The 15,651-nt window shown below is 39.9% G+C and overlaps 1 protein-coding gene across 1 annotated transcript in view; it reads right to left on the reverse strand.

Moving 5' to 3' along the window:
* Nucleotides 1-11,048: 11,048 nt before the first annotated feature.
* Nucleotides 11,049-15,651, reverse strand: part of Arsj (arylsulfatase family member J) — a 69,501-nt gene continuing 64,898 nt past the window's right edge. Inside the window, exon 2 of the mRNA XM_027395662.2 lies at nt 11,049-13,416. Within this exon, the coding sequence (XP_027251463.1) occupies nt 12,015-13,416 (1,402 nt within the window). The 3' untranslated portion in view covers nt 11,049-12,014. The remainder of the gene's footprint in view (nt 13,417-15,651) is intronic.

Raw genomic sequence — 15,651 nt, forward strand, 5'->3', positions numbered from 1 at the left:
AGGGGAGGAGGGGAGGGACAGGGAACTTAGACTGACATGTTAAACAATCTTGTTTCTAATTCAAATAAAAAATATGGAGAAAAAAAAATGAAGCACTGGCCTGCACATTAATCAAAAGGATCAATCCTGGCACCTCTACCTGCTTTTGCAATGGTGCTTCATGTGCAGGCAGCCATGACAATCACACAAAGAGTAGTCATCCAAAGGCCAGTAATACCCAGTCTTTAGTCCCTTTCAAGGCTTCCGGCCTAGCTATCTTACCAGCAGTGTCCTATTCCAGACGCTTAAAGGGCATCTGATGGACTGTATTCTTAAACATGCATTCACATAGAATTTCAGGAAGAACGGGGCCTGGCCGAAAAGAACATCAGTGCATGAAGACATTTTATAAATGAGGATGAGACTATACCCTGGGGTGGAAGTAATCATCTCATGTGAACTGGCTTATTCCCTCAAGTAAAGGACTTCTTGGAACAGCCTTGAAGAACCTGAATGAGATAATAATTAACTTTACTCCTAACCAGGACTGCTTAATCATGCATACCTTCTGCATCCTGCCCCAATTCTTCCTCTGTTAAAACCTAGAGTTCATGTCAGTATCCCAAAGATGAACTTGAGGTCACTTCGTCTCCCTTTCTGCTTCCCTTCCAATGTGCCACATTAATACAGTCTCCATTCTCTGCTTTCCCCATCACGCATCTCTTGAACAAGAGTATTGTGACTGGTGTCCAACAATAGCTGATGAGTCTGGAATAACAATCATTTGGGAGCTGGAGGAAGCCACAGCTTGAGACCAGTGTGGATGCCAGAAAATGCACAGTACAAGCCAAAGTATAGATAAGGGTGGATTTTCTTCAACCTGCTCATCACTTAATCCTCATTGTCCTGTAGCCAGCTGGGATACAGCAGGACACCTTGGCAGCTCTAATTTAATATCTGAAATTCTGTGGTAACTGTAGCTTTCAGCAAAACTTGGAAGAAAAGAAAAATAATTGATAGCATTGTTCTTCTGTTATTAAATCTAAATGCCAAGTGAAAATTAATTAAAGACTGTGCTTATCCTTTCCTGTGTATTGATGTTAGACAGGATTGTTCCTACCAGGAGATGCTACAAACTATAACCAGTGCTCACATTAGTGACAGTGAGTCTCCATTACTGATGTTAAGCTATTTCTCCTGGAAGGGACCTTCTGGATGTTTGGTGTCAGAGAAAAAAGTAATAAAAGAAAAAATTTTTCAAACCATGTGGCTGTCACTTTAAAATACAGTGACCTTTCATGGTGACAGTTCCAGGAAAAAGGAATTTAGAGAACAAGATGTAGGAAGGAGCTTCACTGTGATAGCCCACAAGATGTAGAAGATTTACCATGATTTCTACTTGTTTGCTAAAATATTGACCTGCCAAGGATGAAGACAATTGTATGTGGGTTCCTTCCCTGAGTTATCATTAGTTAAACTCCTCTCTCAAGACGTAAGACTGAAGTATGTTTTACAATTACTTTAAAATTATATATGTGTTATATATATATATTACATTTGCATCATTTACCACTCTTCCCTCTAATTCCTGTATTCCCCAACTCCCTCTCAAATTCATGGTCTTGATGGGGAATGTACTGTGTATCTTATCTTATAAAATAAATAAAATACTGTTTGGCCAATGAGACAGCAAGTTAGACGGAGCTAGGAGTCAAAGAGGATTCTGGGAAATGTAGTAGAGAAGTGCTGATCCAGGCAGGAAGTGACATAGCAAGGAGACTCATACTTAAGCGAAGGAGAAACAGGAAGGGTCCCTTTTTTCCATTCGCCTCCTCCAGCAGCAGGATGTGAGCCACCGACCAGGAGGGACGCCAACAAGGTGTCCGATAAGATAAGTCTTATAAAATATATAGGTTTATGATAGTTAAGACTGAACAAACAGATGAGAATCCTAGTCATTGGCCAAGCAGCTTTGAACCTAATACAAGTTTCTGTGTATTCATTTGGGCCCTAACTCAGGCGGGCGGCTGGCGAAAAGCTTACACGTGGCAGTGGGGATCAGCGGCTTTTGGCAGAAATATTTATCATAACATGGTCTCTTTTCTTTAAATATATATATATATATATATATATATATATATATATATATAGTTGTCCCGACCGCAGTACAGCAACCTACAGCAAGAAGTCCAGGGAGGGGAATGGGGACAAGAGACATGAGAGAATGACCACAAGATAGGATTCTGATCAAGTGGCGAATTTTATTTTTTCCAGGCTAGCTTATATAGTCAGTAGTATGGGATAAAGGGGAGGGGGAGAAAATGCCAAGAGCCAGGTATTAGTTTAAGCAGGATGTTAGAAAACTATATAGAAAGAGGATGTTGACAGGGTAAAAAGTTCATGGGTGGTGGGGAGAGGGAGTGTTACCTAGGTAAGTGGTGGGACATGGAAGGGTTGCTTAGGTAAGTGGGCTTGTGGTTGGAACAAAGGATTGACATCTGGGTCATGTTGTTCCTTCTGAGTGCTCATGCTTCTAGAAGCCATTTATAATCAAAAGACAGTTCTATAACCCTGTGGCTTGCCGAGTTTGGCCTAAAGGTTCATGCCAAGCTGTATGGCTCCCAACATACTTATTTATATATACATACTAATAAAATATAAATACAGTCTGCTGAGTCTTAGAATGAGTTCTTGCATACACACCTTTATATATGCATCATTGTCACACAACATTTTCTGCTATTTTGATCCTGTTTAGTCTTCCAAAGAGAATTATTTGCAACTCTTTGTTCTGTGGTCACAATAGACTCTGTCCTTAAAAGTGTCTCTGAGCCAATTATTACTCCTATACATCATTTTCCGTTGTCCCCAAAACCATCTGCATTCTGCCTTCTCGCTCCACTCTAGAAAGGGGGATAGGGGATTCCGAATCACGTTGCTCTGGCACAACCTCACTCTCTGAATACTTTTGTGCGCATCACTAATTAGTATGTTTCTCCTTTTTAACAGACCAACAGTTCATTCTTGGACACCCTCAGAAACACAGACCAGCCTCTTCTCATGTGCTCACACTTGGGCAGTAGACTTTCACACTTGTTTAGAATTTAGGTGTCAGTTCATGGCACTCCTCAGTCAATGCTCAAAGCCAAAGGAACTTTAATTCCAAAAGTATTGATCCTAGGAAGATCCATATGACATAATCACATTGATGACTGGGTTTGGATTTTTATTCAGAAGAGAAATTTATTTTTGATTTGTGAAATGTATGTTTTCTACTTAATTATCAGTTGAAGAAAAAGGGAAGATAGTGAGTGTATAGGCAGTACATTTCTAATGAGCCTTCATTATTTTCTGATTACATTTTAACATGAGGATTTATTGTTCCCTGAAATTATATTTGCCAGTTGACAGAGACTGTGACAGGATGGTGGCAAATTTGAGACCAAGGAAACTTGTCATCAGAGAAGTGCAATCAGGATTTGGGTAAGTCTGGTCTAATCTGCCTAACTTCCAGAATGAACATCACTATTCTGTGCTTTAATTAACATCATATCCCACCAGTATCACTGAGATACCCACCAGTAAGATGGGTGAGAGAGGCACAGAGAGGCACAACTTTTCCAGAAACAGAATTCTCAGTCTGACAATCTGGAGATCTTTGTAACAAATTACTGAGATTTGAACCATAAACCATTTAGTTTTCCTATTTCAATGGAGACACAAAAGTTTGTCTGATGATTCCTTTTTTTCCACTTTTCCCCCAAAATGGTACAAAGAAGTCACTCACAATGTTTCTCTTCTGGAGATCGCTGTTAAGGCAGCACATTCTGTAATACTCAAAGCTGTGTTAGAAAGGCAATGTTCTGTGTTATGAGGAAATAAAGGCGATATAAAGTTTGCACTTGATTTTATTTTATTTTCTTGATGAGCATTTACTGTAACACTCTGTTCCAGCAAAAAGTTGGTATAGTTCTAGAAACTTTTGCTGTTTATGCCATTTCTTTTACTGTGAGGAATTGTATTAAAGATAATTAATTCTAACCTGGGGATCATGGCACACATCTGTAATACCAGCATTTGGGAATTAGAGGCAGGGTGGTCAGAATTTCAAGATCATTGTGGTGGTTTGAATGAGATTGGCTCCCATTGGTTCATATATTTGAACTCTGGGTTCCTAGCTGATGGAATGTTTAGCAAGGATTATGAGGTGTGGCTTTTTTAAAAGAGCAGTGTCCCTGAGAGTGGCTTTGAGGTTTAAAATTCTCACCCCATGCCCAGTCTCTCTCTCTGCCTCTAACTTGTAGATACAATAGATATAAGCCTCAGCTACTTCTCCAACACCATACCTGCCTGCCTGTCTGCCTGCCGCTATGTTCCCCACCATAATGGTCAAGAACTCACCTTCTGAAACTGTAAATGAGCCTCCAGTTAAATGTTTTCTTTTATAAGGTTATAATGTTTCTTCACAGCAATAGAATTGTAACTGAGACAGTAATCCCCAAGTACATATTTTAGCACATTTTTAGCCAGCCTAGGCTACGTGAGACCTTTGTTTAAAAACAAAAAGGAAATCTGGGCTTGACCGTGGTGGTATCCTCTTTTAATCCCAGTACTTGAGATGCTGAGGCAGGTGGATCTCTGTGAGTTCAAGGCAAAGCCTGGTCTATATAGTGAATTCCAGGACAGCCAGGATTACTTAGAGAGATACTGTCTCAAGGGGAAAAAAAAAGATGATTTGTTCTGTTTTTAAACTGAAATCCTTACACAAGAAACAAGAAAGAAAATATAAGCAAATGTAGCTGCATAGAAGAATATATGACAGTGAGGCCTTCCACCAGGGACCTTCAAAATCTGTCATAGCATTTAGGGGAGGGCCCAGGCCTACCTTGCTATATCTGGGCTGCAACAGTATCCCTCCATAGGGAATGGGCTCCCAAAGTCCATTTGTTTTCTAGGATTCAAGACTGGCTCCACTGTTAGAGGTCCCATAGACTGTCCTGGCCTCCTAGCTGGCACCCACATTCTGAGGACTTGGTTTGGTCCAATGCTGTTTCTGCAGCTTTATGACTAGGGTCTCCATGCTCTCACTAAGTAAGGTCCACTGTTTCTGCAGGTTTCTCAATCCTCATCTTGGCTCCTTTGCTTATCCCTCCTCCCTCTCCACAACTGAATTCCAGTAGTATGGTTCAGTGCTTAGCTCTGGAGGAGTTGGGGGATGGGCTGGAGGGATTGGTGGGGAATAGGGAGGATGGATATGTAAATATGAGTGGTAATTAAAGAATTTAAATAAAAAAGAAAGGAAGGAAGGAAGGAAGGAAGGAAGGAAGGAAGGAAGGAAGAAAGAAAATAAGAAACACTGACAACATTAGTTCATCTTTAGGAGACTAGTGACCAAAATCTAAGTATCAGTTCAATTAGGGGAATGGAAAAAAAATCTATAATAGTATGAAAAATATATGTGACATTCTGCAAAGACATAGCAAAAAAAATGTTAAAACACTTAGAGAGCATTAGCCTGGACATTTGAGACAAACAGTTTATGCCCACTGGTTAAATAGTGACACTAATATTATTTTTTTTAAAACTTGTTTTTTTTAAATTAGATTTAAGGTATGCTCCACAATATACTAATTGTGCTAATGAGGCTAAGATGTCTGTCTAGCTAGGTCATAAGCTTTAGGGGAAAAACATACTACTATTAGTGTGCTAAAAGGACATACTACAAAATGACTCCTGATGACTTATTACTAAACCAATAAGTCAGATGAGCTCGGAGCAAACTGGGGGGAGGGGGCAGTAATGGAAAGGGGAGGAAAGATGAGAATAGGAGGGAATGAGATGGTGGAGGTGGGAAGGATATTATGGAAGAGCAATGAAAGAGATACCTTAATAGAGAGAGGCACTATAGGGTTATGGAGAAACCTTGTGCTAAGGTAACTCCCAAGAATCCACAAGAAGTATCCCAGCTAACACCCCTAGCAATATAGAGAAGATACCTGAACTAGCATACCCCTGTAACCAGATTGATGAATACCCCAACTACCATCATAAAGCCCTCATCCAGTAAGCAATGGAACCAGACAGAGATCCACAACCAAGAACCAGGTTATGCTCAGGGAATCCAGGCAAAGAGAGGGAAGAGTGAATATACTAGCAAGGGAGGTCAAGACTGTGATCGAGAAATCTACAGAGACAGCTGAATCAAATTCGTGGAAACTCATGAACTCTAGAAAAAAGGAGAAGAATATATGATTTTATTTAATCACTCAAATCTGAGTAGAAAGCACTATGTATGTGGTGTGGTTTTATATAATGGCAATATTGATATAGATGGACATACATTAATCACTTTTCTTAAGAATTTTACAATCCAGGGTGAGGAAACATACAATAAAAAACACATCAGCAAGTGTAAAATAATGTAACAACCAGTTTGTAATGCCATTGAGGAAAAATGTGTAGTGTTGGTGGAAGAGGATAGCAGTCTCATGTGGCTCAATTGGCTGTGCCTTCTGGGGCATGGATGTGGCATGGAAACTTGGATCCTGCCCATTATTGCTTGTCACTATACTCTTGCATACATCATTACTATGGCATTTAACAAATGCTGAGCCAATGGGTGAGTAAACATGTTGTTGGATGAATTACTCCTTTAACCTATATATTCTTTTTTTTCAACAAATTCTTTGTTGGGCACCTAATAACTTGTTCTTGTGAATATTATTGAGTACCAGCATCCGTTGTCTAGAATATAGCCTGCACAAGAATAAAACAAAGCATACAGCTGCTAAGTGAATGAATTGTATGATATGATTTCCCCTTAAGAAAGAAAATAGCTATTCGCTCATCTGTAACACAAATTAATAAATGACTCATAGACTAATATTGGGGTTCAAACTTCAAGCTGAATGTCAGAAAAGCAAAGCAGCCAGCCACTAGATTCTTGCCTCTATCTCAGACTGCAAGGGCTGATCCTGACTCCATGAGCTCTCTCCAAGCCTCAGACTCTAACCTCTCCTCAGTGTGGCTGGAGAGTGAATACCTCTCTGAGATCTTGCTTCTGTCTTATATACTTCCCTAATGTGGGAATTAAAGGTGTGAGCTATAATTCTCTTTTAGATTGATTCACTCTTGTGTAGATCTGGGTGGCTTTGAACTCATGGAAATTTGTGCATCTCTCAATCCTAAATCCTAGGATTAAAGGTGTGTACTACTACCTCCTAGCTTCTGCTTGCTGGTATTAAAGGTGTATGCCTGGCTTCTATGACTTGTGACTGACTTTGATTGCTGAATCCTCAGGCAAGCTTTAATAAATCATAAATAATATATCACCATACTCATGACATGTAGATTTTGTTTGCTGGGTTAGGCAACTTCTTCCTGTCAACAATATGTATTCTGACTCCTACAAGTCAGCTAGGTTACCTGAGTAGGGCCATGAGGAGTGCAAAATGGCAGATAGGAGAAACAGAGACAGAAACACAAGATAAATTCAACAAGACTGCCCAGTCCATGTCTTTCAGCACATAGGACAGCCCCGAGTTTAATTTAGAACCTGCTTATTCTAGAGGCTAAGCAGAACAAAGAACTGTATAATCAGTTAGCCAGATCCCTGCACTGTCCTTGAATTGAGGAACAACCATGCTCACTATCTATCACGAGTCCTGCTAGCAGCAAGCAGTTTCATTCCCTATCTCTATGTACCTTTCTGCTGGCATGAGAAGCTTGTTAACTAGATGATATGCTCTTTCCCATGGCTTTAATCAGAACTTTCTCACAGCTCTCAAGGAGACTGAAACAAGAAAGCTTGAACTCTAATATCTTATAAGTCAGAATAGATTCCAGATGGAAACTGAGTCTCTTGTGGGCTCCCACAATGAACATTAAATAAAATGCTTTCAGAGCTGATCCTGAAGACCAATTCCTTGGCAAATCAAAATTTAAAATGTATTCGCCTTATAATTATCAGCTTTCAGTGGCACAGCTTTTTAATTTTTTTATTTTTATTTTTTACTTAAAATTAGGTTCTTTATTGCCCTAAAATACATACAAACTAAGGAGAGGATCTGGATAGAGTTGTGTGGATTCATGTGAGTGACAGTTCTGCAGTAAAGAGAGAAATACTCAGGCATTTTTAAAGATTCCAGAGGGCAAAAAGGGGAAGTTGCTGTGATTAGCAGGTGGTGCTGCTATCTGAGATTACTTTTTCCTTTTCTTTTTTTTCTTTTTTTATTTGAATTAGAAAAAAGATTGTTTAACATGTCAATCCCAGTTCCCTCTCCCTTCCTTCCTCCCCTACTACCACCCAACCCAACTAACACCCTACCTATCCCATACCCTTTCTGCGCCCCAGGGAGGGTGAGGCCTTCCATAGGGGGTCTTCAGAGTCTGTCATATCCTTTGGGATAGGGCCTAGGCCCACCCCCATGTGTCTTGACTCAGGGAGTGTCCCTCTATATGGAATGGGATTACAAAGTCCACACCTATGCTAGGGATTAGTACTGATCTACTACAGAAGGCTCCATGATTTCTGAGGCCTCCTCACTGACACCCAGGTTCCTGGGATCTTGATCAGTCCGGGGACCAAGTACTCCCCTTTGTTCAGTTAGCTGTTTCTTTGGGTTTCACCAGTCTGGACAGCTTCCCTTTTAAAATTTTCAATGGGGGCTTGATCAGGGGAATTATAATATTCATAAATTCTTAGAAAAGTGAGAAAAAGGCATATAAATACAGATGAAGTGCATCTTTGCTATAGACTGGACATATGAGAGCTAGAGGACTCCACAGACTGTAAGGTGTTTTGTACCAACATGTTTTGTTATTGGTTTTTATTTAAAATTCAATCAAAGAAGCAGGAGGGAAAAAGGGGGTTCTCTGGGTAGGGTTAAGAGAGGGCAATGGAGGGGTGATCAGAATACATTGTTTACATTTATTGAACTGCCATGTAATAAATAAAGAATATTTTCAAAATAACAACAGATAATTCTAAAGCCATTTCATGGCAGAAAACCTTTGGGTTGTGCACAGGATTAAGAATTTGCAGGTATTTATGGAGTACCAATAATCCCAACAAAACAGGTAACACTCTGGGCTACATTGTAGACTAATATTCACAATTTTATCTTCATGGTTCTTTTTTCCTACCTTTGCCTTTCAAACACCACAGAGAAGATCACATGGTAAGATTCTTTGTTTTGTTTTGAAGACAAGGTTTCCCTGTATAACAGCCTTGGGTGTCTTGGAACTCCCTTTGTAAACCAGTGCTGAGATTTAAGGTTTAAGCCATCATGACCAGCCAAGATTCTATGCTTATCATAGCAATTTTGCAGTCTTCCAGAATCCTACTCCAGTGTAATGAATTATAGATAAGAATTTTATGATAAATAAATGGGAAGAGGCTGTGTAGAAGTTTCCAATTTATGTACTTATAATGCCAAGAAGGTTTAAAAGATTTAAATTAAATCTGCATTAAAATGATTTAATTGAGCTCCTCACCCCAAAAAATGGCTATATAGACCAGGCAGGTTTGGAACTCATGTTGATCCACTTACTTCTGGCTCCCAAGTGCTGAGATTAAAGGTGTGAACCATGCCTAGACCAACCAAGCATGTCTTAAACCTTTTTTTTTCTTCTACACTTTAGCTTAGTTATAGCTTTAAAAAAACCTTACAGTATCTCTTAAGTCACAGCACCATCTTGTATTCCATAAAGAAAGGCATGTGCTGACAATTTCACCTCAAGACAAAGCTTCAGGAATGCCATGTAGTAAAATGGAACTATACTCTTTAGAAACAAAATAGTAATGTTAAACATTTTAAAACTCGTTTTGCCCATTGTATCCTTTAGTTTTAGAACTATCTAGTGGATGCCTTCACAAGTTTTTGGAACCCTGAAGGGTAACCGTTGCTTCTCACATTTGCAAGGTAAATGGTGCAGATCCTACACACATCCTCCATTACCAACAACTGTCTTATCATGGTTGTTCACTTACAGGCCACAGTTCCTGCTCTCTCTGGCTCTTCAGGTGTAAATTCTTAGCTTTTGCACTAAGAGAGGGCAAGTCAAAGAAAGCTTCATGGCTGCTAGTAACAGTTGTTGCTCCATGGCCCTGTGATTAGCTTCATTTCAGGTAATCCTTTAATCTTCTCATGCTCCTTGGTAGACTTTTAACTAGCTCTCAGATCATCTATATCTTCCATTTCTATTTTTTTTTCTATCCTGTACTTTATGTAAGAGGAGGGTCAGTATATATATTATTCATCAATAACAGAATATTGTTCTCAATGCATTGACCACGTGAGAAAAAAAATCTCTTCATTTGCAAAATCTTTATTTATTACCATGTTAGCACACCATCTCTTCAAATGCCTATTTGCTTGTTGCCAGGTGTTCTGATTTACACCTGTCATTACAAATTCTAGGCCAACCTGGGCAGCCAAAAATGCTAAGAAGATTTGTATTTGTCTAAATAAATAAAAGGACTGTAAGACCCCTGGAAAGCTCAGGCCTCCAGGATTTTAGCTCAGGACCTCAGCCACCCCAATCACCATGTGGAGTCGAAAGCTTGATGCAAACAGTATGAGGCTTTTTTGTTGTTTAATGAGCTAACTCCATTTTAGCTCCGGTCTTTCTTCCATCCACCATGGCAGATGGCTAGAAAAGACAGCTTGAACCAGCTGCATAGAGATCTTATATTGCAGCTTAAGGGGAGTGTCTAGGGGTACGCACAGGCTCAGGATTGGTGTGCCTCCAGGCTTGGAGGGCTTGCCCTGTGTTGATTGGCCAACTGGTTGTTATGGTCCATAGGCCATCCCAGGGTGGTTGCTATGCTCTGCAAGTCATTGCTTTGCAATTCTCCGTAAAGCACACCCAGAGCTGTAAAGCATAGTGCCACCACCTAACTTCTGATTGGTTCCTTGCCATGAGGCAGGCATCTGACCTCTTAGTGACCAAGGCAAGGTCAGACAAGCACGTGTTCCGCTGTTATGGCTGCCGAAATGGGGAGCTGGTCTCTTCAGGACTGTATCTAGAAGTGTAATAATAATATTGGGAAAGCCACACTAATGCCATAAAATAAATCACTTTAATAATTAATATGCATAAATAGTTTATGGTAGAAACAATAAAGTAAAATCAGCTCTGTACAATAACAAATTTACAAAATTTTAAAAATATCTTCTTCTTACATTCAAATGATGGTGAGAAACTGATGACTGTAACTTTTTTCTGAATGACTTTTATATTTTATGAACATACATGATACTACAGTCAACATGATATTACAGTCATTTATGACATTACAGTGCTTAGTAACTTTAAGGAACTGAAATAAAATTCTTACTTAGAAACCAAAAATAAAATAATTAAAATCATTTTCATAACTTTTTTGAAAAATAAATTAGGCATGTTCTACTAAAATTATTGTTCTATTAATGTGTCTGGGACGTGGTTACATTCATTCTTGGCAATGCTCAGACATTATCTTCTCTTCCTTTAAGCACGATAAGATGAGGTGTAAGCTGTCCACCTATGAAAAACAGCTTTTTCTCAGCGAAGAGACAAAGACAACACAAAATTGAATTAGTCTAAAAGCCCAAGTTGCATATGTTACAGATAAAATTTTTCATTTGGAAATATTGCTTTTAGGCTTTTGAGGTAACACAGTCTTTGACTGTATCAATAGTCGTCTTTAATCATGTTACCCTGTAATTTCAATCAGGTTAGTGCTCCTGCTCACTACAGGTCCCAGTCCCTGTCACAATTCAAAGCATTCTGTTTTGTCAACTGACTAATCACTCAGAGGCTTGAGAGGATTAAATGATTGCATTCTCCTCCCTGTGTGGCCTGCAGGAGCATCACCTTTGGCACTCAGGAGGGTGGTTTGGTCCACGTGGCAGCCAGATGCCAGGAGTGGCTGGCAGAGAGCAAAGTGAAAATAAGCCCGAGGCAGCTGGCAGTGGTACTTCTGAGGCAAATTCTCCGAATTACCTAGAAACCAGGCTATTTATATTTAACCAAGTCAGAAAGTCTTGCATTTAGCCAGTGGTAACACTTGGGTGGCATTTTGTTGAAGAGTGCACTGTCAGCTGTTTCCTCGTCCCAGGTTTACTTTTCTTTTGCTTTTTCTCAGCCTTAGTTTTGTTTGTCTTCTTTTTCTTGTTTTCCTCTTTATACCATGGGCCCCAGACTCCTCCATTGAGCCTAGGGTTGCTTCTGGGATCCTTCGGGGGGTACCTGACAGGCACTGCGGTCTTGTTGAACTGTGACAGTCTCCTCAGCAGCTTCTTCACGATGCCAGGATACCGGCCAGATAGGTCCACCCTCTCGTATGGATCAGCCGTGATGTTGAAAAGCCAGATACTTTTGCCAGTTGACAAGGTAATCCTCTCATTGTGCCATCGGTTTGGGCCCAGATTGCTGAAAGCCTGAGGGGGGACCCAGTCACTGTAGCCAGGATTTCCCGTGAGCAGCTTCCAGTGTTGCACGCGGATGGCTGACTGGATTGCCGTGTTCCAGATTCCATAACCTGCTGCCCAGGAGCCATTTTTTGCCTTGGTGTAAATGGGGTCAATGTTGTGCAGAATATCCACTCGGGGTGAGCGAAGACCTTCACTTATGGTCTCCCAGATATCATATCCATCTAGCTGAATGTCTTCATCAATCTGCCCTTCAGCCAGCGAAATTAGGGTGGGGTACCAATCTGTGATGTGCACAAGTTCCTTGCACACTGTTCCCTTGTTTTTCAGAAGTGGGCTGTGCACAAAACCAACTGCCCGGATGCCCCCTTCCCAATATGTTCCTTTGCTGCCTCTGAGAGGCCAGTTACTTCCTCCTGCCATGGGCTGTCCACCATTATCTGAGGAATATATGATAATACTATTGTTATAGAAACCATACCTCTTCAGAGCTAGGGTCACATTGTGGATTGCTTCATCCAAGCAGGAGAGCATGGCTGCATACCTCCTCCTGTTGATGTTGACAATAGATCGGTAGTGTTCAAAATACCTGCCAGGGGCTTGCAGTGGTGAGTGGACAGCTTGGTAGGCAATATATAAAAATATAGGTTTTGTGGGGTCATGGGAAGCTAAGATTTGCTGCACTCTCTGAGTATACATCTGTGTTGAATAAATGCCATTGTCATAGTCCCAAGCAGCATTGTCGTTTTCATATAAGTCATAGCCACACATCCCGGGGCTGTCACATTTGTAGTGTGTATAATAATCTCCACTTCCCAAAAGGGAGCCAAAGAAAGTATCGAATCCTCTCTTGGTGGGCATGCATTCTTTCCTGTAAAACCCCAAGTGCCATTTCCCAACCATATGGGTTGAATAGCCGACCTCCTTCAGCTTCTGAGGTAGGGTTGCGTTGTCTAGAGGTAGACAGTTGGGTTGGGTAGGTCTGATGATGGAATGCTGGAGTCCTGTGTGAATCTGGTACCTTGGAGGAAAGAGGAAACATTTTGTCAAGGTGGGATAAAAGAGGCTTTCTCCGTACAGACTACTCTAAAGCTAATAGTTTCCATGAAAATCAGCTCAACCTCAATATACATAGGATAATTGAGCAGTTCCACTCTTGTTCCAAAATTTTAATTTGATTTCATGTTTAACAGTTGAAGTGCATTTTCAGTACTTTTGAACTAAGATTTTTTTACTCCTTATTTCAAAGTCTTTTTAAAGTCCTTACAACAGAATAAATGACAACAAAATTTAGTCTTTTAATTACACGACAGAGTGCTAGCAAGATAGGGGAGGATGCACAGAATAAGAGTATTATATCTCACAGTAGCTTCTGAGAGCATGTTTCAAACTAACTCTTACATTCTAGAACACAGGCAGAATTATGGAAAACTCTCCCGGTAGTATGTCAAACAGTATTTCACACTTCACCAAGACCTGTTGCATCTCTGACAAAGGAAGTGGCTTTGGCCCCAGAAATAAACCTCAGTGTTTGTAGCTAGAGCTGGAGACAGTTCTTCCAGTTCCACAGGAAGTGATTCTGTTTGCCAGTGTCTTGCCTCCCCTATCTACATCAATTTCTAAGAATGAAATCCCTAATAAATTGCTTGAATGAAATCCCTAATAAATCCCTTGGAGTGAAATCTAATAGAGCAAGGTAACCTTTCTACACTATATTAAAATGACAAGGAAGCTAGTCTCCAGGATTTTCGCTATACATTTTCCAAAGAGATTTTCCCCTAAGCATCAGTTACTAACATATTAAACATGTAAGGTTCAGGTGAATCCACTTATACCTGTTAATTCATGTACTTTCAGAAGGAATTGACTGAAGTTATGGCATATGATCAGAATAACTTTTAAAATAGAATGTAAACAAAAGGCTATAAAATTTAGGGTAAATGTGAAGGTATTCTTGGAATCAAATAAATTGCAAAGAGGAAAATTAAGATAGAAAACTCAAACTTGGACTAGGGAGATGGCTAGGTAAAATGAAGACCCCAGTATAGAGCCTCAGAAGCCATGTATGAAAAAATGAGCATGATGGCTTGTGTTTGTAACCTCAGCACTGGTGGGAAGAGGCAGATCCCTGGAGCTAGCTGACCAGAAGTCTAGCTGAATCACTGAGCTCCATAAATTTGTACACACAGAGACTTCACAAAACATACACACACACACACACACACACACACACACACACACACACACACACACACACATACCAAAAGCCTCCCAAACTGAAAACTTTTGTCCATAGCAATGTATTCTGCAAGGGAAACATGTCATATGTACTTTGGGTGAATAGTCTAATTTGTGTTTAAATGCTTAGCTGGCAATGTGATGCAATTATGAATTCCTGAGTGCTAATTGCACCTACATGCTGATGAGTTAATAGGAACTGTGGTGACTACTTCTCACTCCTCCACAAAGCTGTATTTGCATCTGCTCTTTATGCCATTCATCATTGCAGTTACCATTTCACAGCAATCACAGTTATAGGAACTTCAAATAGATACACTCGTAAAGACATTTCACAAGTTGTTAAACACCCATTCAGAAGGTGTCATTCATCACCGTTCTTGATAATTTTGGTCTAGTATGGGATTCATAACAATCACTTGTCAAATCATTAATTTTGTACATGAACAATTGAGATGTGACAACCAATATAAACTTGGAAAAAATTGAAGGGGGAAAGTCTGTATTTGTGAAAATTTTAGCAACAATTCACAGCAATACATTATTAATCATATAATTACCATACAAAGACCTTGTCCTTGACCTGAATGCCTATTTAATTCCTTAAAAACCTAAAAATTTTAAGTCTTTGAAATTGAATTGGTTGTTTCTCACCTAGTGATGGAGGCAAAGGAAATGATGCTTATGAAAATATAAGAAGTGTTTCAGGTTGGGGGAGGGAAGAGAAGGGAAAAGAGGAGAGGAGGGGAAAAGAGACAAAACCATTTCAGAAGATGCTGTAGTGCTAGTGGATAAATGAGAGTACAGGATCACTAGTGAATGAAGAGATTTCTGCTTCTCTGGAAATTAGAGTGGTTTCCATGTTGGAAAATTTAGAGCCAAAAACATGAAGGCTTTTCAACAGCTTATAACAAAAGAGAAAATGTTCAGGTTAGTTTCCCCAATTCCAAGCCTCAGACTACTGCAAAGAGTTTGGAACAGTGTGTGGGACACTGACTAAGTGGACAGATGTTGAAAT

This window comes from Cricetulus griseus (genome assembly GCF_003668045.3).
Source record: "Cricetulus griseus strain 17A/GY chromosome 1 unlocalized genomic scaffold, alternate assembly CriGri-PICRH-1.0 chr1_0, whole genome shotgun sequence".
Lineage (NCBI taxonomy): Eukaryota > Metazoa > Chordata > Mammalia > Rodentia > Cricetidae > Cricetulus > Cricetulus griseus.